Here is a 23370-nt window from a genome sequence, read left to right as displayed (position 1 = left end):
ATAATGTGTGTATTCATGAACCAGAGCACTTTCTCAAACTGCTTTGCTTTATGTTAATGCTAAATAATCACATTTACCACCACTTCAATTAACATACATTGGCTATTTTCCCTTTGCCATCAAAACCGGATGTGTTTGAAGCCATTTGGCAGCCGCGGGGGTATTTAAATGCCCTGATGAATACGTAGCCCTTGGGTCTGACTGCTCAAACTGAACACAGAGTGTACTCTGACATGCTCAGCATACACTAATGGGACTTCTGACAGTCCTGTGCATTCATCCTACAAAAACTAGGCAGCAGGCCAGAGAAGGACCAGAGGCTGGGTGTGAATGTTGGTTTCTGGCTGAAGATCGAGCAAGCTTTAAGTAAATAAGAGACTACAGGTCCGCCAAATGCCACACTAAATGTGTCTATCAGTGGCTACTTACACTTTAAAACTATCCTTGGGCCAGACAAGGAGCCACTTTCCTATGCATCTGATGAAAATTACAGCACTTTAGATATGAGTGACAGCTGCAGTAAAATTGATATTCTGAGGGATTCTGCCTCTGATCTGCTCTGATCGTTCATCTTCAAGATCTTCAGTAACGCAGCTGCTTACTTAGGCGTGACTTTGAGCCTGTGTGCGCTGAGCGGATGCTAGGAGAAATCCACGGCGATGTGACTGCAGTGTAAAACATGCCTGGGCTCTGTAAACTGCACACACTCAGAGGTGCAGCAGAAGCTGCCGTCTGCTGCAGTGATGACAGCTCCATCGCTGTCCGTGGTGCTGAAAAGCACAAACTTAGCCAAAAATGAGACCCTATCCCAGCACCGCTCACAGGGGACACCTTGTTTGTGTTTCCATGTGTGGATTGGAAGCTAAATATGGTCCACAGCTGTCTCCAATCCCCTTCGGAGATGCCCGTGTTGTTGTGTTATGGGAGCACAAGAGGCATTTCATTGATTATGGTTATTTTGGAAAATGTCAGTACGGCAGAGTAAACCCAATGATGTTGACCTTTAGAGGCCGTGGAACTCTGTTCAATAGCATTACAGAACAATGCCATTCAAGAGACAGTATTGATTATCTGAAAATCACACATTTATTTTATTCCAAAAACCAGCATGCAATTCAAAATTAGACAGAAAGAGAATATTTTTGTTGTATATATACTCTTTTTTTTTTATCATGGAGCTGCTACTTCCTAAATATAGACCCGACTTTTTGTGTAAGTAATCAAACATTCATTCACTTTAAATAGCAGCTTAACTCTCTTTTTTTTATATACACATGGGGCGCACACACCACTGCTCTCTATTCACAATGTAAACAACTTTCCCTGTTATGACCATATACTGTATAATAACTGACCTTTCTTTTAAAAACAATAAAAAAAAACATATACAATCTTTTAGAATTATATGTTGACTTTGCTAATCATCAACTTATTTTATTAAACAAAATGTCTTGCTCCATAATAATAATCTACATTGGTGCTACAAGAAAAGACAAGACACTCCGTATGGGATATATTAAGAGGTTGATGTAAACTATAGTGTCAAAAATATTCAAACATGCTTCTAAATAATTAGTTCTGGTGATCCAATACCTTCTGTGAACACGTGTACCAAAGCAGCAACCTATGCAGACCGCTTTTATAAACAACAACAGTGAACAAATTGGTCACTCAACTGTTAACAGGAACACAAAGTACAGCAAATAAACCAGGTTGGAGGCTGAAATAGAACATTCTCATTTAAGGTATATGGATCTTTAAATATCTGTGGAACATTAAAGGTATGTAAAGAATGATGGAAAAATATAACGAAAAAAAACAAAATGCATGTTGTAATCTGTGTCTGGAACATTGGTTAGACTCAGATCGGCGTCCCACATAACTCAGTTTTATACCTGAAGTGTTCTGTGGTTGGAAAACTGTTGAGAAGTGAGAGTTGTTTTTGGGGGGGATAAGCGTAGGGCTGGGCAGGACTCCTAAAACAAGTTTTTTTTTTGATACAAAATAAGCTATAAAGTAAAGATGTATCATTATAGGTGATATTGTAATTTTCCATATCACCAAAATAGAAATTTTGATATATCTTGAATCTCGATGTATCAAATTGTCTATTTTGGTGATATAGGAAATTACAATTTTACCAAGAATGATACATTTTTACTTTATAGCTTATTTTGTATTAAAAAAAAACTTGTTTTAGGAGTCGTTGATTATGCTAGTTCTCAGAACAGCATGAAAGGCACAGTGTGATGGATTATTGAGCGCGTCCTAAGCCAGACCAGCCCCTAAAAATGCCACACTACAGAACTTACTCACACATGCTGTCCTTCATAGGAAAATAATCCAAAAGTGGCGCATATTGTGCAGCTGTTTGTTAGAAAATTTAACTTAAAATTATATTTCTGGTAAGACTTTGGTGAGTTAAAAATATCAAAATGTATTTTATATTGCCATTTTGGGGAGAAAAAAAAAAAATCGAGATATGAGTTTTGTTCCACATCGCCCAGCCCTAGTTGAGCGTGCTTCCAGTGAAAGCCTATCATAATGCTTTAAAGCAGGGATGGGCAATGCTATCAAAGCTGGGGCCACAAAAATGTGATTGTATCTGATCCGATGGCTACATTATCAACATTAATTTCAACATTTAGAATAATGACCAATCAGAGCATTAATACAGGGGGTGGATAGTGTTTTGTCTATTTTGGTCATTTGTTGTTATGTGTGTTTTTGTTATTTTTTGTGTTCTTCTTGTAATTTTGAGTATTTTTTCTGTCATTTTCTACATTTTAGCTGTCGATTTGTGCATTTTTGTGGTCACTTTCAGTATTTTCATTGTTGTTTTCTGTAATTTCCTTGCAGCTATTCTGTAATGCGTTGAAGTTTTGTAGCCACTTTCTTTGTTTAAGTGGTTGCTTTGTCTGTCTTTGTTTTTTGTGTTCTTTGTTGCATTTTGATGTCAATTTGTGTGTTTTGGGAGTTATTTAGTGTATTATGTTGGGCTGCATATTCCTTCCAACTTCTGAAGTTACAATTATTGGTGATTTGCTTTGGGGGGCATAAAAATTCAACTGAGGGCCACATATGGCCCCTGGGCTGCCATTTGTCAATGTCTGCTTTAACGATGCAATTTTGAATTCACGTGCCTCCATTTGTGGCAATAACTTAGATATGAAGAACTAAAATTGAAAGCCAGGTAATAATAATAATAATAATAATAATAATAATAATACCTAAACCCTGTAAAATCCTTCAGTGATGTTGAACTTAAAGTTAAAAAGAGTTGGCACACACTCCAAAACAAACTAATCACAAAGAAGTAATGTAATTAGAGACTATGCGCGCGTAAAGACGGATACAGGGTATTAACATCACGTTTGGCAACATAGTGCATTAGCAGTACACAGTGATGAGAATATATGAGCCCAAAGGGAGGAAAGAAAGAAATCCCAAGCGTTAACTTGAGGTAAGAGAGGTGCCGCCTACCTTTCCCACCATTACGCATGGATTAGTTCCCCCGTGGAAAGGCAGCGCAGGAATTTCTGGGTGCAGATATGACCACTCCTCTCATCTCTCTCCTCCCCTCTCCCTCTCTCTCTCTCTCTTCCTCCTCTGCACACCATTTTCTCTCCTCTCCCTTCAGCCGGTGCTCGGTAGTGAGGAAGGGGGAGGGTGGTCTTTGCAGTCGACTGGAGAAACAGGAGTTTATTGAGGAGTTGCTGCATCGCGAGGAGGAAAAATAACATCGTTGCACATGAATCCTGCGGATGGTGAGGACAGAGAGAAGAGGAAGGAACCGCGCTCAGATGAATCCACGCTGACTTGAATTGTTTAACTTGTTGATGCAACCTCATTGCCCTGGTATTCCTCCATCCCTCTGGCTGCAGTGATACATAGATCGATGGGAGGTGCAAGTGTTTTCGAATTGGACGCAGTTTAAAGAAGAAGGAAAAAAGACACCTTTATTTAAGGTGGGTTTATTTATGTTTTTAAATCAAATAAACGGTGTTTAGTGATGGGTGATGACTGCGTGAAGTCCAAATCCTATTCTGCCGCAAAGCGCAGGGCATCCATAAGTGATGCTGAGTGGAAGCGCAGTGCATGTGTGTAGAAGTAGTAGCATTCAGGGCAGACTGGTGCTGTAACCCCCCCGTGTCTCTGTGCGGCTCTTCCTGCAGATGCAACTGATCTCCGAGCCTTAGGACCAGGGTCGTATCCAACACTACAGGTCAGCATGGCAGCAGGTGTAGCGGCTTGGCTTCCCTTCGCCCGAGCAGCAGCCATAGGATGGATGCCCGTGGCCAGCACCCCGATGCCCGTTCCCCCACAAGACAAACGGAAAGCCCAGGACGGACTGATCATCCTCAACGTGAGTGGGACTAAGTTTCAGACGTGGAGGACCACTTTGGAGAGGTACCCCGACACTTTGCTGGGCAGCACAGAGAGAGACTTCTTCTTCCACGAAGAGACAAACGAGTACTTTTTCGATCGTGACCCCGACATCTTTAGATACATCCTGAATTTTTACCGCACCGGGAAGCTGCACTACCCGCGTCAGGAGTGCATATCTGCCTACGACGAGGAGCTGGCTTTCTTTGGCATCATCCCGGAGATTATCGGGGACTGCTGCTACGAGGAGTACAAAGACCGGAGACGTGAGAACGCAGAACGGCTTCAGGATGACGAGGAAATGGACCAGAGCAACGAAGCAGCGCCGGTGAACCTGACCTTCCGGGAGTACCTGTGGCGGGCGTTTGAAAACCCTCACACCAGCACCCTGGCACTGGTCTTCTACTATGTCACTGGGTTCTTCATCGCTATATCCGTGATGGCCAACGTGGTGGAGACAGTTCCGTGCGGGATGATGCCCAACAGGTCTAAGGAGGTTTCCTGTGGAGACCGTTACGCGCTGGCCTTCTTTTGTCTGGACACCGCGTGCGTCATGATATTCACCGTCGAGTATCTGCTCCGTTTGATCGCAGCGCCGAGCCGCTACAAGTTCATGAAAAGTGTGATGAGCGTCATCGACGTGGTCGCCATCATGCCTTACTACATCGGCCTGGTCATGACTGACAACGACCAGGTGAGCGGGGCTTTCGTCACGCTCAGGGTCTTCCGGGTCTTTCGGATTTTCAAGTTCTCCCGGCACTCGGCGGGACTGCGCATCCTGGGCTACACGTTGAAGAGCTGCGCCTCCGAGCTGGGCTTCCTCCTCTTCTCCCTCACCATGGCCATCATTATCTTTGCCACGGTCATGTTTTATGCAGAGAAAGGCTCCACGGCCAGCAAGTTCACCAGTATCCCTGCAGCGTTTTGGTACACCATTGTCACCATGACAACACTGGGGTAGGTGTCAGCGTGCACGAGTTCAACGAGCACATCTGTGCACACACGTGTTCACCTCTGGTCATTCAGCCCCAGCTCTAACCCACTGTGTTTTTATAACAGCTGAGCAAAGAGGATGTCATTAACCCGATGGGTTCCCAACATGGGGGGCGTGTCCCCTGGGGGCGGGGCTATTACAGTGGAGGCAGCACACAGAGTAATTTCACTGTCACTTTGATTTATTATGTCGTTTGTAGCTTTATTTTTTCTTCAATAGCGGCTGCAGTTTATTCACAAGTACATTATGATACAATGGGCAACAGAGGAAACCTGGCAACCCCTGCTTTAATCAAAACCCGTAGATCACCTGTGTCAAACTTAGGTTCAGGGGGCCAAATTCGGCCCTTTAGATCGCACACTTTGGCCGAACAGGGGAAAATAGAGCTAAACCATGAATCATTGTGTGAAATACTAATTAATTCAGTTGTAGATATCTCTGCTACTCCAAATACACAAATTCAATGAAACTACACAATATTTTGCAGGTCCTCACAGTTTTCCCATGCGTATATCACACGACGGCAGTCATTTATAATCTAAAATTGTTAAAATAACTTTAAATTTTTCCGAAATCTAGCAATTTCTTCCTCACATTATTCCCAAATCAAATAAAAATTGGTCTGAAAACTAAGGAAATTTTAAGTAAAGACTGATTCCTGTCACTTATTGCTTGAGTATTTTCGATGCCTTACATACTTCATTTATACATGGAAGTGCAAACTCGGGGACATTAATGTTGAAATGACTCTTTTTCCACCTAAAACCTGCAGCCCTAAATAGCCCATATTTTGCCCCTGAACTAAAACAAGTTTAATAAATGATTATGATTCATAGAGCATTAAATGTAACACTCGTCACATAGTTGGCACTCATCAAAGCAAGTAAAAAAGTCAATTTGAAAAATACTTAGAATTATGAATGATAGAGGTAGAGATCTCCTGTTTAGTTTTAAGGAACCTAAAGCTGAAATGATTGGTGGTGAGCAGAAAAGTAGTCGATGAGATCAGGTCAGATATCACTGACATCGCTTGCCAGACCACAAACTAAACTAGATTCTCCAAAGACAAAGATTTACCTTTCGAAAAAGACAGAATGCACAGAACACAAGGGGAAAAAAGGAACGTGATTTAGGGCATTTAAAGCTTTAGGTGTGAAGATGTATTAAAAAATGCTCAATGCAACAGGTTTTAAGTGGACATCTCTGCCCAAACTGTCAATCATAGCTTACACAAAGAAAACATTTGAACTACTTCCATTGCTTTTTCAAATGTGCACATTCTCAGCTTGTCATTTATTGAAAAACACATTTTAAAATGCTTTTCCAAAAGCCTGCAGCTCATATTCATTCATCCACTGCACGCCACAGGTTAGGCCCCGCCCCTCTTTGCTTCTAATGCTTTTTTTTGTTTGTTTGCTGCATCCTCTGATGTGGAGAGAGATTACTGCAACAAATGGTGCACGTTCTTCACCTACTGAGGGAAAGGACTATTATCAAATCAAGGCACAGTCCTGCATTAGTGCATCAAACTGAAATAAGTGCAATGATTTCCTTAACATTAAAGAAGTGTAGACGATGCACAGGCTCACATCAAACACACCTCTGTTTCGCTTTCATTTTCCCTCAGCTGCTCTCTTCTTTTCAACTAAGTTCCAGTGAATTTCATGCTCATGAACATCAGCTCTGCTATGTGCTGATGTGGCATAAAATAATTAAACTCAGTTAAGACGATTACATCAAATTAATTTGTATCGACGAGTGCACTCAACCAGCTCAGCTCATTCGCTGTAGGTTATTATCGCTATTATTTATATTGTGGGTAATATCACCATGATGTGCTTCGGCTCGGCCCATTGGATCAATGTGTCTGACAAGATGCTGGAAACCATTGTTATACTGGTCTGTAGAAAGCCCTGCTCACCTGTAGTATGTGGCCAGCTGTGTCTTAGTTGTTCCCAGACTTTTCACTGTCCCCTTCAGACATTTAACCTGAAGCCATGTACCCCCTACTTCTGCACACTAAAAAAAAAAAAACATAATAATGTAATGCCATATACAACGTAGCCCTACAGCACAAATATGGCCCTTCAGACCATCAAATTTGGCTTGCAGGAGAAACTGTGAAAGTTAAAAAGACAGAAATTACCAAATAATTCAGTTGTAGATAAACCTGCTTGGATATCTCAGATATCTAAATACACAAATTCAGTGTATATTCCACAATATTTAGAGAATCACAAATTTCCAATGCTTTTTTTCACATGCCTGCAGTCATTTTAAATTTAAAATTGTTCAAAAAAGTCAATTTTCCTACAATAATTTAACACAATTTCCACAAATTAAATAAAAATTGGTCACAAAATTAATGAAATTTGAAAGAGCAAATCCTGCAAGGACTGATATGTCACTTATTGCTTGGATATTGTTGGCGCATTTATGTACGATTTATGCATCGCGTACAAACTTGGGTACATTAATGAATGTTTTTTTTTTTAATTTCTATTCACGTACCCCCTATGACAATTTGCGTAAACCAGGGGGTACCCGTACCCCACTTTGGGAACCTAGGTCTTAGAGGATAAACTTACTGTTGCATCCTCAATCATTGGTCAATAGTAGCTTTCCTCAAAGAGTGGTCCGCAGACCACTGGTGGTCCTCCATCGACCCCTGGTGGTCCGTTGGCAAATGTATTTTTAAAACTAATGTCACATTTTTAAATTTTTTTTTAAATTAAAAGTGTTTCTCAAACTGTTACCAATCTACTCTATAGTACATTCTATGTAAATGTAAATAGATGCAGTAGTGAGGGTGATCATTTTACTTTGCGGCTACACCGCGGCTACACCGCGTAGCTACTCATGTCTGCTTTTTACGATGTCAAAATAAAAGCGCGGTCAACAGATTGTCCCAATGCATTCAGCCGCTTCAAGTTTATATGAGACAACGCCATTAGAGTTGATATTATTTATAAATTATATAAATAATATAATAAATTGTAATATACAGTTGGCGTAGTAAACACAGTAAACAAATATCTGATTTTTTTCAATGCATTTAACACTAGCATGACCAGAGAGGTGTCATTTGACACCTATACCTTTAATGTCCAAGCTGGTGTCAGATGGCGGGTGTGAACAACTCAGCTTGTGACCATTGTTATGTTACTGAGGCCACTACTCCCCCCTCAGCTAGGGTGGGGGGGTGGCTAGGTAGGTTCCAGGACACAAAGACCTTTTGTATTCTCCTTTGTGTTTCCCATACAGCAGCTACATAGAGGTTGCAACTTATATTTCAACTTTTGCAACAGAAAGTAGTAAGTAGTAATAGTGAGACGGCAACAGTTTGTTTGCATTCTTGGTGAAATTTATTTAATAGAGATTTTGTGAACAATTCTGGCACTGCCACACCTCCTTTATGCATTTGCCACATGCAAACTTGTCACAATACATACAACGCTTGGTGGCACGGTTTTTCCTGCAGCAACACTTCACCTGGCACAATGCCCTTTTCCCCACATCAGGTGTGGGTGGTTGTTGCTGAAGGTTTTGCTCATTCACCTCCTTGGCTGCCATATGAGACTGGGCAAGCTCATTTCAAGCTCCAGCAAGAAGTCCACCCTCCTCTCCTTGACCCCAGTGCATGCCTGATAAAGCACATGTGCGTTCAGCGCTGCAATGTCAATCATGTTGTAAAACACAGCGACTGGCCAACGCCGTGTTCCTGAACATACAGTGTACTTTTGAACCATCTGGTCCATGACGTCCACACCGCATTTCATGCTGTTGTAGTCGGTGACTGTGTTCGGCTTTTTTTTCCGAGTAGCCTCAGTCTCCACCACGCTGTGCACGCTACTGAGGAGGCAGACAGTCTTCTTTCGTTTGGGCACATAAATAGTCAGTGTGGCACCAGAGGTTGAAAACACTTGTGTGCTGAATTCCTCACGGGCCAAATTCTTTTTAGCTGAATCTGGAAGCTCCCGGCAAATCTTATTGACTGTGCCAAGGAGGGTGGTCTTCCGGCTGTGCAGTCAACGTGCTAGTGACAATGAAGTGAAAAAATTGTCGGTTGTAACAGTTCTTCCTTTGTCCATAAACGGTTCCATAAGCTTCATCACCACATTTTCAGACAATCTCTCCCCAGGTGGACGACTGGGGTCTTTGCCAAGATATGGGATGATTTTGCACACATACTTGGATTTAAGGTCACATGCCACACAGAACTTGATACCAAACTTGTCCGGCTTCGTTGCAATGTATTGCAAGAAACAGCAGCGAGTCTTAGTTGGAAAAAGTTGCTCATCTATGGTGATATGCCTGCCTGGGTTGTACGAAGTGATGCGGTTGGCAACAAAAGACCCCCAAACGTCAGAGATTGCAGCAAACCGGTCAGTCGCAACTCGTTCACCGCGTGTGTCCTTGTCGTCGAAGCGTAGATGCTGAATGATGTCCTTGAAACGGTTTCGAGCCATAATCCTGTTGATCAGGGGCGGTCTCAGTTTTGCTGACCATGCGTCATGCAGCGATGGAAGGCGGACAATCCCCCACAAAAGAAGGATGGCAATGAACGCCATTAGTTCAGGCATGGCCATGAACCAGTTCTCATGTTGTGTCTGGAGTGCATGCTGGACAGTCCACTCCTGAATGGTCCGAAGCATTTCCAGAGTTATGAAGCAGAAGAAACTCTGTAAGCGACTCGTCACCTTTCTTCTGGCCAAAGCAGTTGGCTCTCCATCTGTGACGTGACCTTCAATTGGGCTCTGATGGAGAGGCCTTCCGACCTGTTCTTCACGCCACACTGTGCCGTCTTTTGCCGTCTCTGTCAGCCGCTCGTGTGTCTCCAGGCGACCTCTCTTTTCTGAAGGTGGCGAATCCTCCTCATGCATAGGGTGATCATATTTTTGAGATGTGATTAATAAAACATTAAAAACACAACTGCCATAATCAGCAAACAAAAAAAAGGATGTTTAGAAAATCTTACCGGAAGAAATTTCAGAGTCAGAACTCAGCTGAAGGGATATTTCTTCTCCATCGGAGTCACAGGGGTTGGCGTCATTTAGGATCATCTCCAAAGCCTGCTGAGAGCTGTAAACTTTTGACATCCTTGCTTCTCAGTTGCCAGAGTCAGTGAAATATCTGCCCTGAGTTGGCTATTTTTTCACCTTGAGGTGATAAGCCTTTTCAAACTTTCACTATGGTTCAGTACTTCCGCATTGGGTCAAAGGTTAAGAGGGATAATGTCAGCATAACTGATGGTGTAAACAGAGATTGAGATTGTTTTTCCCTGTTGAAGCATTGATTCTTTGTGCATCTTGTGCACTTTCTTCAAATTTGTAAAATAATAGCTTAATAAAATAATTCATGGACCTGGTTAGTGAATGGTGGACCTCGTGAATTTACCTTTTTAAAGTGAGAACTCAAACAGTCCTTTTCACACTCGGAAATCTTGCTTTACCATAAATAGCAACAATACATTTGATTTATAAGCACAAAAACAATAAAGGTAAATAGTGAAAATACAGGAGTAGGAAACAGGAGCTTGGTTGCTTTATTACTGTTTTTCTTTTTCTAATTTTATTTATTGTGGTTTATTAATTGATCACAACACACATGGCTCATATTAATTTGGCCATTCTTATCCAATAATTCCATATAATGTTATTTGGATTAACAAACATCTACCTGGGAGAAACTGGTTTCTCAACACTGGCCATCATTTACACCAACCCCCAAAGTTTGTCACTGCCCAGCTGCACATTCCGATCGAATGGCTGCATTTACATAAGAGAGGTGGCCCACTGAGTTGCAAATGAGTGTCATTTGGCGGCCTCTGGGCAGGGCAACAGGAGTAAGAAAACCTTGGGCATGCTAGTGTTAAAATGACTGCAGACATCAGATATATTGTCAAAAGTGCAACTTTATCGCTGTGATTGTCCTCAAGAGTTAAAATGCTTAGAACTATCCCAAAATAAAAAGTAAATGAGGCAAATAAAAAATTCATATGCCTGTGGCACACATATAGCCTACTCAAGGGGTAAACACATGTAAACAAAGAGGGGACTGGCTCACATCGCGCTACGGTAACCCACAAGGACGGAATGTGAAAAAGTCAGAAAAAAACTGTGTTGAAAAATCAATAAATAAATATATAAATGTATTATTATTTTTAAAAACGCAAATTTGCAAAATGAAAATAGTTTTTATCGAGAAATTTGATCAATTGATTCAATCGATTTTTTTGCCCAGCCCTAGATATTTATCGAGTTAGGTTGTCCTTGGTCAGGTAAAGTTTGAGAAACACTGGTCTACAGGTTAGATGTGATCAGATCTCGTTCCTCCTCATAGCCCTTATTAATGTTTATGGTTTAAATACAAATTCCAAACATCCCGTATTGAATATTACCAAAACAAATGGCCCCTGGCTGCGTGTTTGTGTGTGCACCCATGCGCGTCAGTGGATAAGTGCTACCTGTGTTTTAGGTCAGTGTATGCACTTGTGTTTTAACAGGCATAATGCAGCGAATACAAAGTAAATGCGAGCATTTTTGGGTGTTAAATAATGCAGGTGGGAGAGCTTGGCTTTGCAGTGTAAAGACATTATCCAATACGCTCTTGTTTTGGTGCACCTGCAGTGACACAGACGCCTGGGATTCAGCAGTCAACAGATGTTGTTATCATTTTAATGGAGCTATTATTATTATTGTTCTCTTTATCATAATTAAGGACATTAACAGTCGTCTATTTGCTCTCATGTTCTGAGTCAGACATGGGCAACTGGTGGCCCCGGGGGGCACAGCAAATTTTCTGCGGGCTCCAAATGTAAACGCACAAAAACACTCAAAATGACATAAAAATACACAAGAGGACTACAACAGAAAAATAGACAACAGAAGCGCATAAAAAATTACAGAAATGCACAAAATGTAATAAAGAAATATACTGAATGATACCGAAAACACACAATCAACAACAAATTAAGGCAAAATGAGAGAAAAAAAATACCAACTGACACTAGAAACACACACAATGACCAACAAAATACACAAAATGACAGTTAAAATGCACAAAATGATAACACAAACACACACAAAAACAACAAACATGTACAAAAAGACAATGATAATGCTCAGATTGGTTAGATTCTAAATGCTGACTTTAGATTCTAGACTTTACTTTAGATTAGATTTAAAACCTGACATTAAATAAGCATAATGTGACATTCGGATCAGACAATCAGATTTTTGTGCCCCTTAACTGTGATAAAAGTTGTCCATCTCTGTTACTGGTGACACTTACTTGGGTTTCCTGCCCTCGGTTGTGCCATACAATGCGTTCCCCTCTGTTCACTCAATCCCAGTTGAGCCGTCAGTCACCCTAAGAATGATTAATGAGAGCGTAATAAGTAATGAGTGTGAGCTGGTGATTGAGAATGCCATTTGAGACCTAGTGCTGCATCGGACATGCTTTCCATTTCAATTCATAGATTTGTGTAAGACGGTGCATTATTTATCTTTGGGGAGTAACAAATATATTGCTGCAGTAGCTCAGAGTCTGCTTTGTGTTTTTTAAGGATGGATTTGAAAAAGACGTTTTTATTTGTTTTTTCTGGGGGTGAGAACTAAACTGAGCTGTCCACGGTAATAAGGATGTCTGAGTCAGTCCATTGTGAAGCGTGACAGCCTGGCTGACACATTTGCAACCTGAACCAAATCCATACAGTAGTGCAGAATGCTGCATCATGGCCCGTCGGTTAGAACGCTGAATACCCATCACTGCGAGACAAAGTCGTTCCCTACTGATGATCCATCATTGTCTTTGAGTTCACTTCTGTAAAGCATATCTCATCTAAGCCATGCAGGAGAACTGAATCGCAGCCATTGTGAACAGAGGAAGGTATCTGTTGTGCTCTCCTCTAGTCACCTTTGAATGCTTATCTGATCTGGAGAAAACAAGGTATTCAAAGGGGTTTGTTTTGCACACAGCATGCAGGAAAATTGATCCACAGCTCACAAACAGTTATTTAGGTAAACAGGAATAGGGTAATCCTCATCCAGTTGGCAAATAGGATCTGTGAAGAACAGCCATTGAGTGGATCATCCATTTGAAGTCTGTGAATGCATTTGATTTTCACTCTGATAGTCAATGATGCTTTATTCCTGAATGCTATCACGATGCCTTTCCACTACATATATTTTCAATTTCCCTGACTCACACCCTGTGGAAGTAAAGACAGCGGTGTGCGTTCTCTCCCCTGCTGATGGCCCATTGATTGTGCTTAAGCAGACGTGCAGACATTGGGGGTGCAGGGGCTCCTGTTCAGAGGCACTTGGCAGGCAGCTTGAATGAAAGGAAAGGGTGCCGGGAGACCGGCGAAGAATCAATAGCACAGTGCAGCTGCGTGTCATACCTCTGTGTTTTTATCGCTCTGTGCCACCAAACACAGGACAAGACCCACTTATCCCTCCTTATTTATTCAGCCTAATCTCTGTGGCACACATCCAACCAAGGAGAATCCACCTCTTATCACAACAGCCCTTTTAAGATCTTCCCAAATTTACGTGACCTAGTGTTGTATTGATTTGTGAGGCTTTCTAAAAACTGTCCCCAAAAAGTGCTGGACAAAGTGTAAGTTGAGTAACTTGATTTATTGTATCAATTCCATTGTGAAATTGGCAGGGCACTTCCCAGGGGTTGAGACATCAATGGAGCATTTACTTGCTTTTATTTTCTGAAGATAATCTGTAGAGCCAGGGTGGATTAGCCTCACAGGCAGTTTTTGGTGATTCAGACCTTTTAAGCGATTTAAGGTGTAATGGAGTGCACTGCTGAGAGCAGCTGTGAAAACAGTGGAAGTCAAGCGCAACCCACGAGGGAAGAGGAGTGTGGATGACAGGCTTTAGTCTGGCAGAGAGACATGCACATGGGTTTGGTCACGGTCAAACATCACCTCTGATAGGCATAACAGGTCTCAGTGTTTAACACAAATAGAGGAGTGGATATCACAGAGGTGTAAGTGTTGCTGCTCAATGCCTCTATTCGCTCAAAGGAAAAGAGCATTTGACTTAGAGTTAGTGTTAGAGTTGAGTTTATTTGTCATTGCACATGTTACAGAGCAACAAAATTACATTTCAGTTTCATCCCGTCCAAGAAAACATGAAAAGACGATCATAACATGGGAGCACAGGAGCGGGAGAACCGCGGTTCGCCACAAGGGCGGCGCCCCTTATTCAGATGAGAAATGGGATAACAACGATGGGGAGGAAGAAGAGATAAAAAAAGGCAAAAACCAAACTAGGCCCTTGTAGAGAGGGAACATGAAGGCAGAATTGGGATTAAACATTTTGCCCAAAACACTTCCTCCAATTTTTACTTCTTAATCCATCAAAGGTTTTGTAAACAAAAATCAAGAATTGAGAAATTAAATTCAATATGATCCGTTACAGAACATGTAGGTTATATGTTTTTATTGGTTGAATCTGTGTCTAACAATGCCTTAGCATTAAAAGAGTCAGTAAAACATGACATGACCCTCTCTGTTATGACATCATGACACTTTTCATTAGAAGGACTTTATCATTACTTTTCTAAAATATTTGATTGCACATTTTATTTGATTGCTATGAGTTTTGAAGAATAATTGCCACAATTTTTACCTTTTTTAATAGATGTTTCTTTTTTTTTTTTTAACCAATTTTATTGCACTTTTGTAACTGTAAACTTTTCATTTTTCTAAGGGGTGCAAAACAGAAAAAAGTTGGACAACCACTACATTAACGACATATGCCTCCCTCCATTATGACTTTTACCTAAATGACTATTACAGACAAGAGGAAAAATACATCTGTTCATGTCAAGGTCAAACTTCAAAATGCACAAACGGAAACTGAATTGAAGTCTTTAAGTTGTGTTTTTCACACAAATTCATTTCATTTTAACATTTTTTTTTTAAAATAAATACTATAGTGTAGATCTAATTGTTCAATGAACCAAAGTTCATGAATAAAGGATGTAAACGGCTGAAATTGCTGCTCAAAAGTTTGTTGTCATCCCTACTGTAAAACAGTCTTTTATTCGCATTTCTTCGCACTGTGGGACGTGAAGTCTCTCAAACCGATGCATTCAAGTGTTTTTTCTTTTTTCGTACAGTGATCTCTTGTGTTTCTTTATCACATAACGAGGAAAGTGTTTTGCTTGACACTATTTCTGTTTCTGCTATTCCCTGTGATATCGCCTTACTTTGCGAGACGTTCAATTTCAGCCGGATTTGGATCTTTTCGTGGAAATTACAAATTAAACATCTGCCATTGTTTGGCAATAACTTCCAGTCCTTGAAAACACCAGAAATGTGTTGGGAAGTCACTTTGTTGTATTTTGGAACAAAGACAATAAGTTACGCTTGACAATTAAATAAAAACGCTTCTATACATCCGTCTATGGAACTTCACATCCCACAATGCAATGTGCAAAACTGTCAACAAATGGAGTGTTTATTGTGGAGATTAAAACAAACGTTCAAGCAGCAATTTTCACCTTTTGCATCTTTTTTTTTTTTGGAGTAAATAATCTTCCATTTATTGATCTATAAACATACACTACAGTATGTCTTTATATGAGAATTGTTTTTCTTCGTCTCCAGCAGTTTTAATGAGTTATGTTTCTGAAAGACAAAATTTCACACCTTTGTCGACAGTCCATGCAGTTGCTGTTTATATGAATGAATGAAGTTGCGTCCTGTACCTATTTAATCTACTGTAGGTTTGAAAAAAAGATTCCTTGGATACAGAAGACCAGAGGTGTAAAGAGCACTGATATATCCTACTCAAGTACAAGTAAAAAGTAGCTCAAGAGACCAAATCTTGCACAATTGGAACTTAATTTATCTTCCACAAAGGCATCTGTATACAATAAAAGATTTGTCAAAATGTACAATTCTTTTTTAGATAAAACAACACCATTTAATTTCTTGTAGTTTCATAATGTCAGTAACAGTTGGGTGTAGAAATTAAAATAATTATTGTACGTCTTTTAAAACATACTTAAGTACCCTTAAAAGCAACTCGATTACAGTAACCTGAGTGATCTTAACCCATTACTTTCACCTTTGCAGAAGACAAACCCCTGCTGTACAGGTTGGTTGGATCTGTTGGACTTGAATGAGAAGGTTCACGCTGAGCAGAGTGTCAATCATATTCAACACTCTGTCACTCCTGACTATTTAGAAAGTCCTATGGAGGGAAGATGTAAGCTCAAACGGATCATTCAAACCCTTCAATGTTACATCAGGGTCAGCGAAGTTGTTGTTGTTTTTCTGTAAAAATCTAAAAATTTCCTAAAATATCATATTGGATTTAATTGCATTCTTCGTGTTCTCTCAGAAATTTCCCTGAGGATATTTTGTGTTCATTGACCCTCTCTTGAATCATTTTTAAATTACCATGTCTGCAGAAAAATGCCCTTTCCAAGCACTTATTAGTCCCGTTTTGCACTTCAACATTCCTCTCTTAGTGACTGAATATAAAGCTGGGAGGGCAGATAAGTCCAATTACTGATTTGTTGCCAAATTTACTACGTGATTTGCCTTCAGCTCATAAGCATGCACGCACTATGTAGTTGCTCAACAGAAGCAGAATTTACCACCTTGTCGTGTGTCTGTGCTGCAGCACCACCCACCAAATACAACTGGAAAGGCCTGACAAGTGAGCTCTATAAACCTCTCTGGGTAGGATTTATAAGACAGAGCAAGCAAGGTTAACAGACACGAGGGTCACTGAAGGGACCCATAAACCTCCACAAGTATAACCATTATCATGCTTGCCAGTTTTGACACTTCGGGCCTCATGGCTATCTGAGCCTACAATGCGCATTGCGAAGGATTACCTTCATGGTTCAGGGTGTGCTGTGTTTTGAAGGTCAAAACCTTTTACTTAACGTCAAATGTAATTGAAACACCAGTGAGCCAATCCGGAGGGTCTTTTAATGCATCTCTACCCAGGAGATAACAAATGGATTCTTGATCCTATAGTAAGTGCGTGTGTGTGCTTCACATGTGCATGATTTTTCCCTCCTTTAGTTATTTATTTCTTCTTCCTTCTTCTTCTTCTTCTTCTTCTTCTTCTTCCTTCTTCTCTTTCTTCTTCTCTCTTCTTCTTCTTCTGTTCCTCTTCTTCTTTCTTCTTCTTCTTCTTCTTCTGCTTCTTCTTCTTCTTCTCTTCTTCTTCTTCTTCTTCTTCTTCCTTTCTTCTTCTTCTTCTTCTCTTCTTCTCACCACGCACAGCAGTCAGCGAGAACATTTACTGTGTTTGATTCAGTCATGTTAATGTAATTCTTGTGTTGGGTGGAATACATTACACCACTCGGTATTGTGTGTATATGCAAATTATGAAAATCAGCAATCATAAGGGACGGGATGTGTTACTGTGTAAAAAAAAAAGAAAAAGAAAGAGTTAATGTGCGATGTGTAGGCCTACATTAGCCTGTAGGCTGTGCGCGCGGGGTGCTTAATTTAGGAGGGGAGGGTATGCTAATTTGAGACTGGTATAATGGTACTGAAGTGACAGGTGACTTAATGAGAGGAACCTGGCAGTGTAATGTGTGTTCTGCATCTGCAGGCACTCCTAGTCCTCTCTGCCCATGGAGGAGACTGGTGGAGGAGCGATGGCGAGGGGCGGGAACTATGGGAGCTTTCTACGGAGGAGATTAAGATCATTGTCAAAGACATAATCAGAAATCAGAGAGGAAGGGGAAAGTGATTTTTGTTCTCTTTTTTTTTTCAGCTGAATTTGAAATATGCAAACCTCTGCTGCTTGTTAAAACAGTCTCACACTGGTGCCTGGAGTCCAACGATTGATTAGCATTTAGTACCTATTATACATGACATAATACATCATATCTATGGTCAGTGGAAATTTGAAATTTATTCATGGGAAGCCTCTTGAGATGCAACATCTCGTTTTTTCGAGGGGGACCAAGAACATATCACGTTCCACGTCCAACAAATTACAAAACACAAAACAACCAATACTAACAAAAAAGACAGTGGACAGTATATAGATCCAAATACATCATACAACCAATTACAGCAGAATATACATACATGCACATATATACATACGCGGCAATACACATACATATAGATTTACACACATAAGAACTGGAGCTGAGTACGATTTCATTGAAATTTTCCAAAATCGATTCATAGGTACTGAAATCTTGCGCTATAGTCTGGCGTTAGCAAAGTCGTGTACTGTGTGAGAGTGCATTCAATCAAATGATGTTCCACTGGGTAAGCCGGCCCAACTTAAGTCAGAAGTTTAGAACCATCTTATTAACATCCAAATACATTTTTTGAAAGATTAATAGTGAATCGATAACGATTTCAGATATCGGTCCGATATTAGCCTGAAAGCGAATATTGGATTCAAATTTCTGGATTTTCCAATTTTGTATTTTTTATTTTTATCAATTCATGTTTTATTTATTTTATTAAATTGTAGAATACTGTAGATATTATGATAAAGGTATCGGCCGATACGCAAGGCTGCAATATTGGTATCATATCGGAAATGAAAACGTTGTATCGGGACATTCTTAATAACATATACATATATACAGTATGTATACATAGCTATACAACACACCTATAGTTTTTTTTTACTGTGTTGAGGGGAAGATGAAAAAAATAAAAACAAAAACAAATAATTTGTCGTTAAAAATAAATGAAAATTTAACTGCATGAATAATATACATATACATTTATTTAATTTTTTTATTTAATTAACGTAAATTAGATAAATGCCTGCTATGGCTGCTAGGTTGATGTGATGTTACTCTGTGTATGTGAACTGACTTTCAAAGCAGGCAGGCATCAACTTCGGATGGTCAGATTGATAAATAATCTATATTGCAAGGACAAAATGGCAGTCCTCCCCTTTGATTCGATTTCTTTGACAGCTCGTCTTCGATGCTGCACCAAGAACACTCATTCCATTCTGGGGAAATTTTCATTAATTCACTCTGAATGTGCTACATTAAGCCGAGGAAATAGACTCGCGTGTTCTGCATTCGGGTCTGGGCAACGTAGTGTGAGAAAGTAAATGTGGCATCGATGTTTTTCCACTGCTTGGCAATTCTCTGTCTTCTGTCTTTTTGCACGCGTGTGTGTGTGTGTGTGTGTGTGTGTGTGTTTGTGTGCGTGTGTCAAAGATTAATAGAATTTTCCAGAACAAGATTAGAGTTAGTCCCAATGAATGCAGCATCACTGCATTAGGAAATAAGGAGATATGTGAGAAAACACATCGGCTCGATTTCATTGTTGTTAGGGAAGCATTTGCTCTGCCTGGCTCCACTTCCATTCAATCTAACAGCCCCAGCAACCCAGGCCCAGCTGGAGTGAATGAATGAAATGAGGGATTATTGCCAATGTTACGTGCCGGTGTCCTATCCCACCAAAACGGATGTGTGGTAAACGCTATCGGATGTAATGTTTATGCCACAAGTGGGGTGGATAAAATATTGTGCACGGGATAGAGCTGAAAGCAACAGCTATACCTGCTCCTGTGGGAGGTGCACGGCTTATTTACATACTCAGCATTTACATACAGATGAAAACGCCTCGTCTGGTCATGGGGCATTGGTATGCAGACGCACATAATGCCGCCTCATCACTTTGTTGAATAGTACAACAGTGTTCTAAATGATTGTCTTTAGATTTGTCCCGGTGATGTACACTGTATTTATCACTGGATGACTTTAGTTTTATGTGTACATGCAAATTTATTGTGCTTTGATACTTCTGCAAGGCTTGCGTTTTGGTCAACTTCACACATGACTTTGATGGTTGAGTTTTTGTTTAAAGTGTAACGCTGCTTTTCTCTTTTTAACGGTTAATGAAAGAAACTAATATGCTAAAAACAAAAAATAAATAGAATAAAAGTGAGTGCCCTAACCAGAGTTGGGGTCAATTATAACTGTAATTGCGTAATTGATAATTAATCACAATTATAACTGTAATTGCGTAATTGATAATTAATCACAATTATAACTGTAATTGCGTAATTGATAATTGATCACAATTATAACTGTAATTGAAAACATCTGTTGCTGTTGTAATCATAATTGAATTGTAATTTAGTTTAAATAATTGACTTTGTATTGAATAGTAATTGCCATGGAAATTCTATAAAAACTACAATTTCATCAAATGCAAAAGTGGGGAACCATGTTAGAGTTCTGTGGCTTACACAAATGTAGTTAATAATTATTATTATTATTTTCCCTCTACATTTCAGTTCTCTTGAGCGTCGTTTTATCTTTCTTTTTTTTTCTTACATTGAAATCTAGGGGTACACGGACAGAAAAAAGGCCCAGACACCCACATTAAAGACATTAATACCAATATTTTCATTGATTAGGAAGCCTAATATGGTAACCAACAGATGAGAAACAAATTGAATGAAAGATTATGTTTTTAAGTGTATTTTACAGCTGATTTAAGACATGGGTCAAAACTGACCCATTATCATAAGAGATGCTAACAGAAAGCTAACACAAGAGGAAGGTTACATTTTATGGGCTTATTTATTAAAGGCTCCGCAATTGTGATTAATTGAATGTGAACTTGACTTTCAGTGAAAACATAGTAATAGTGATTTAAATTGTAATTGGAAAAAATGCTGTTCACTGTAATCAATATTAAGTTGTAACTGGAAATGGATAATTATAATTGTAATTGAAAAACGTAATTGACCCCAGCTGTGACTCTAACTGGTAATAGGTCAAAAAGATCTAATGTGACTTCTAACATAACCACCTCAATGTTCCCTCACTCACTGTTTTCTCTCTTTTTTCTTTCGTATTGATTCTACCGATGAAAGCATCGACCATCAAAACAAGACATAGTGGTTCTAACATCAATCCTTTATGGATCATTTTTTATATTGCTTAAAGCTGTCACGATAGTCGATTTGTTACTTGATATGGTGGTGAGGTTTTCTGTGTGAGCCATTATTTTTATTTTTTTTCTGGCAGAGGTAATAAAAACATTTTTTTTTTTTCTTCTTCTTTTTCTTTTGATTATGTTTTAATTCCTGCTGTAATTTTCTCCGCGCTCTGCTTGAAAACAATGTTATTATTACCCCCATGTTTTCGTTTCATTAAATAATGAGGCCACGTGACATCTTAGTTAGTGTTAGGTTACAATTAGGTACACACACACACACACACACACACTTACACGCATATAATTATTTCCTATTGCTTCATGTCCAATCCTTATTTTAATTGATTATTGTGTATTTGGTCATTTTGGATTATTGTAACATCCAATTTCATGTTACGTGAGACACACAGCCTCCCCACTGGGGCAGCACATGTCCAACTCCCACTCTGACCAAATCTGATCATTTGCTTCCTTTGGCTTCCAGATCTCATTATTTTTAACCATTTACTATTAGGATTTGTACAATCCTGTTTAGAGCATATTTGTGAAGCAGTAACTTATGTTCTGACAGCAGGGGGTTCTGGGATTCTGTGGTATTTGGATTATCTTATTCTTAGTGTACTCTGATTTCCTCCCACAGACCTAAAACATGCAGTGATGTTAGCATCAATTATTAAAGCTTCAGCTTTAATCACAGTGTACGCCACGGCAAAAAAAAATATGTAATTGTCTAATTCGAGGACCACATTATCAACATTCAAGTCAGCATTTAGAATAATGAGCAATCAGAGCATTAATACAGAAAAGAACAAAGGCTGTGTCCAAATAGTCCCTCCTATCTCCTTTCCTATCCACTTTTCCTGAGGTAAGTAAAGCCCTATTCGCACGGGATTAGTTTTACCTAAGGACCACATGTAGTAAATAAATGACCCCCCAACATCTGCTTTTTATGTGGAGCATTTGCACGAGATAACCGAAGCCTGAGATTTTGCTGAAATTTACAGACATCTGAAAACGTGAAACAGTGTGTGAGTTGATGTTAAAACAACTTTGCAGGCTGTTGACCACAGCTCGGTGCTGTGTTACTGCTAGCGCTAGCCAGCTGTATTAAATAGAAGGCTGCAAACAGAAAAAAAAAAAAAAAAAAACAAGATTCTTACCGCACAGTGCAAAGCACGACGTGATCGACCATTTGCTTCTAATATTTAGGAAAGCTTTTAAGTGTTAAATCTTGTCGTTTTATTGTGTTTTTAAATGTAGAACTTTGAGATTCCTTGGAATGAAAATAATTATAAATTAAATGGATTATTATTATTATTGTTCCTTCTCTTGTTGTTGTCGTACGTTACGAGCCAATAAGGTTTTTCTGGCCCGGGACCCAAAAGGTTTTCTAAACACTCCAACGCAGCCTCCATTCTTCGCCAAAACTAAATAAACAAGCGTCCCGGTGTCACGGTCTGTGTTTACCTCGTACTGAGATCGATTATGAGCATATAAACCGCCGGAAAATGAATTTGCTAAAAAATAATAATAATTCAGTTTTGTTTATTTTTGTATTCAAAGTCAACGGACACATGTTTTATTAGTTTATTGGATTAGGTTAGGGTTAGGGTTGCATGCGCGCATACAGTATATGCTCTTAATCAATCTCAGTACGAGGTAAACTCAGAACGTGACACCGGAAACAAAATAATGCGTAATCACGCATCAGATCCCGCCCATTTCTGTCCAAATCACAGAGAGGCCTGTTCGCATTGGATTAGTATTATTGCAGGACTTCGGAGATCAGCAAAATATAGTAGGTCATTTGCGGGGGAATTTTTACTTTACAAATTACTGACATGGCCGATTCGCACCGGATTCACAGACATTCTCCGCAACTAATCACGTGCGAATAGGGCTTAAGTAAGTAAATGTTATTTATATAGCACCTTTCACATAGATAGAAATCACAAAGTGCTTTACAGTAAAAACACAGTGCTTCACAAAGTAGAATAAACAGTGATTTACAAAAGATTTAATACAAGACAGTCCTTCAAAATAAGGCAACAGAAAA

The 23370-nt window shown here is 39.7% G+C and overlaps 1 protein-coding gene across 2 annotated transcripts in view; it reads left to right on the top strand.

Annotated features, from left to right (window-relative positions):
* Positions 1 to 3624: 3624 nt before the first annotated feature.
* The window catches only part of kcnd2 (potassium voltage-gated channel, Shal-related subfamily, member 2), a 68321-nt gene continuing 48575 nt past the window's right edge, over positions 3625 to 23370 (top strand). The window contains exons 1-2 of one of the 2 annotated variants that reach the window (XM_028448891.1): positions 3625 to 3968; positions 4176 to 5343. In XM_028448891.1, the coding sequence (XP_028304692.1) occupies positions 4232 to 5343 (1112 nt within the window). In that variant the 5' untranslated portion in view covers positions 3625 to 3968; positions 4176 to 4231. The remainder of the gene's footprint in view (positions 3969 to 4175; positions 5344 to 23370) is intronic. The other variant, XM_028448892.1, reaches the window with a different exon arrangement.

The sequence above is a fragment of the Gouania willdenowi genome, chromosome 6, assembly GCF_900634775.1.
Source record: "Gouania willdenowi chromosome 6, fGouWil2.1, whole genome shotgun sequence".
NCBI classification, from domain to species: Eukaryota; Metazoa; Chordata; class Actinopteri; order Blenniiformes; family Gobiesocidae; genus Gouania; species Gouania willdenowi.
Note: the sequence above shows the minus strand (reverse complement) of the source record. Positions and strands in the feature narration are given on the sequence as shown.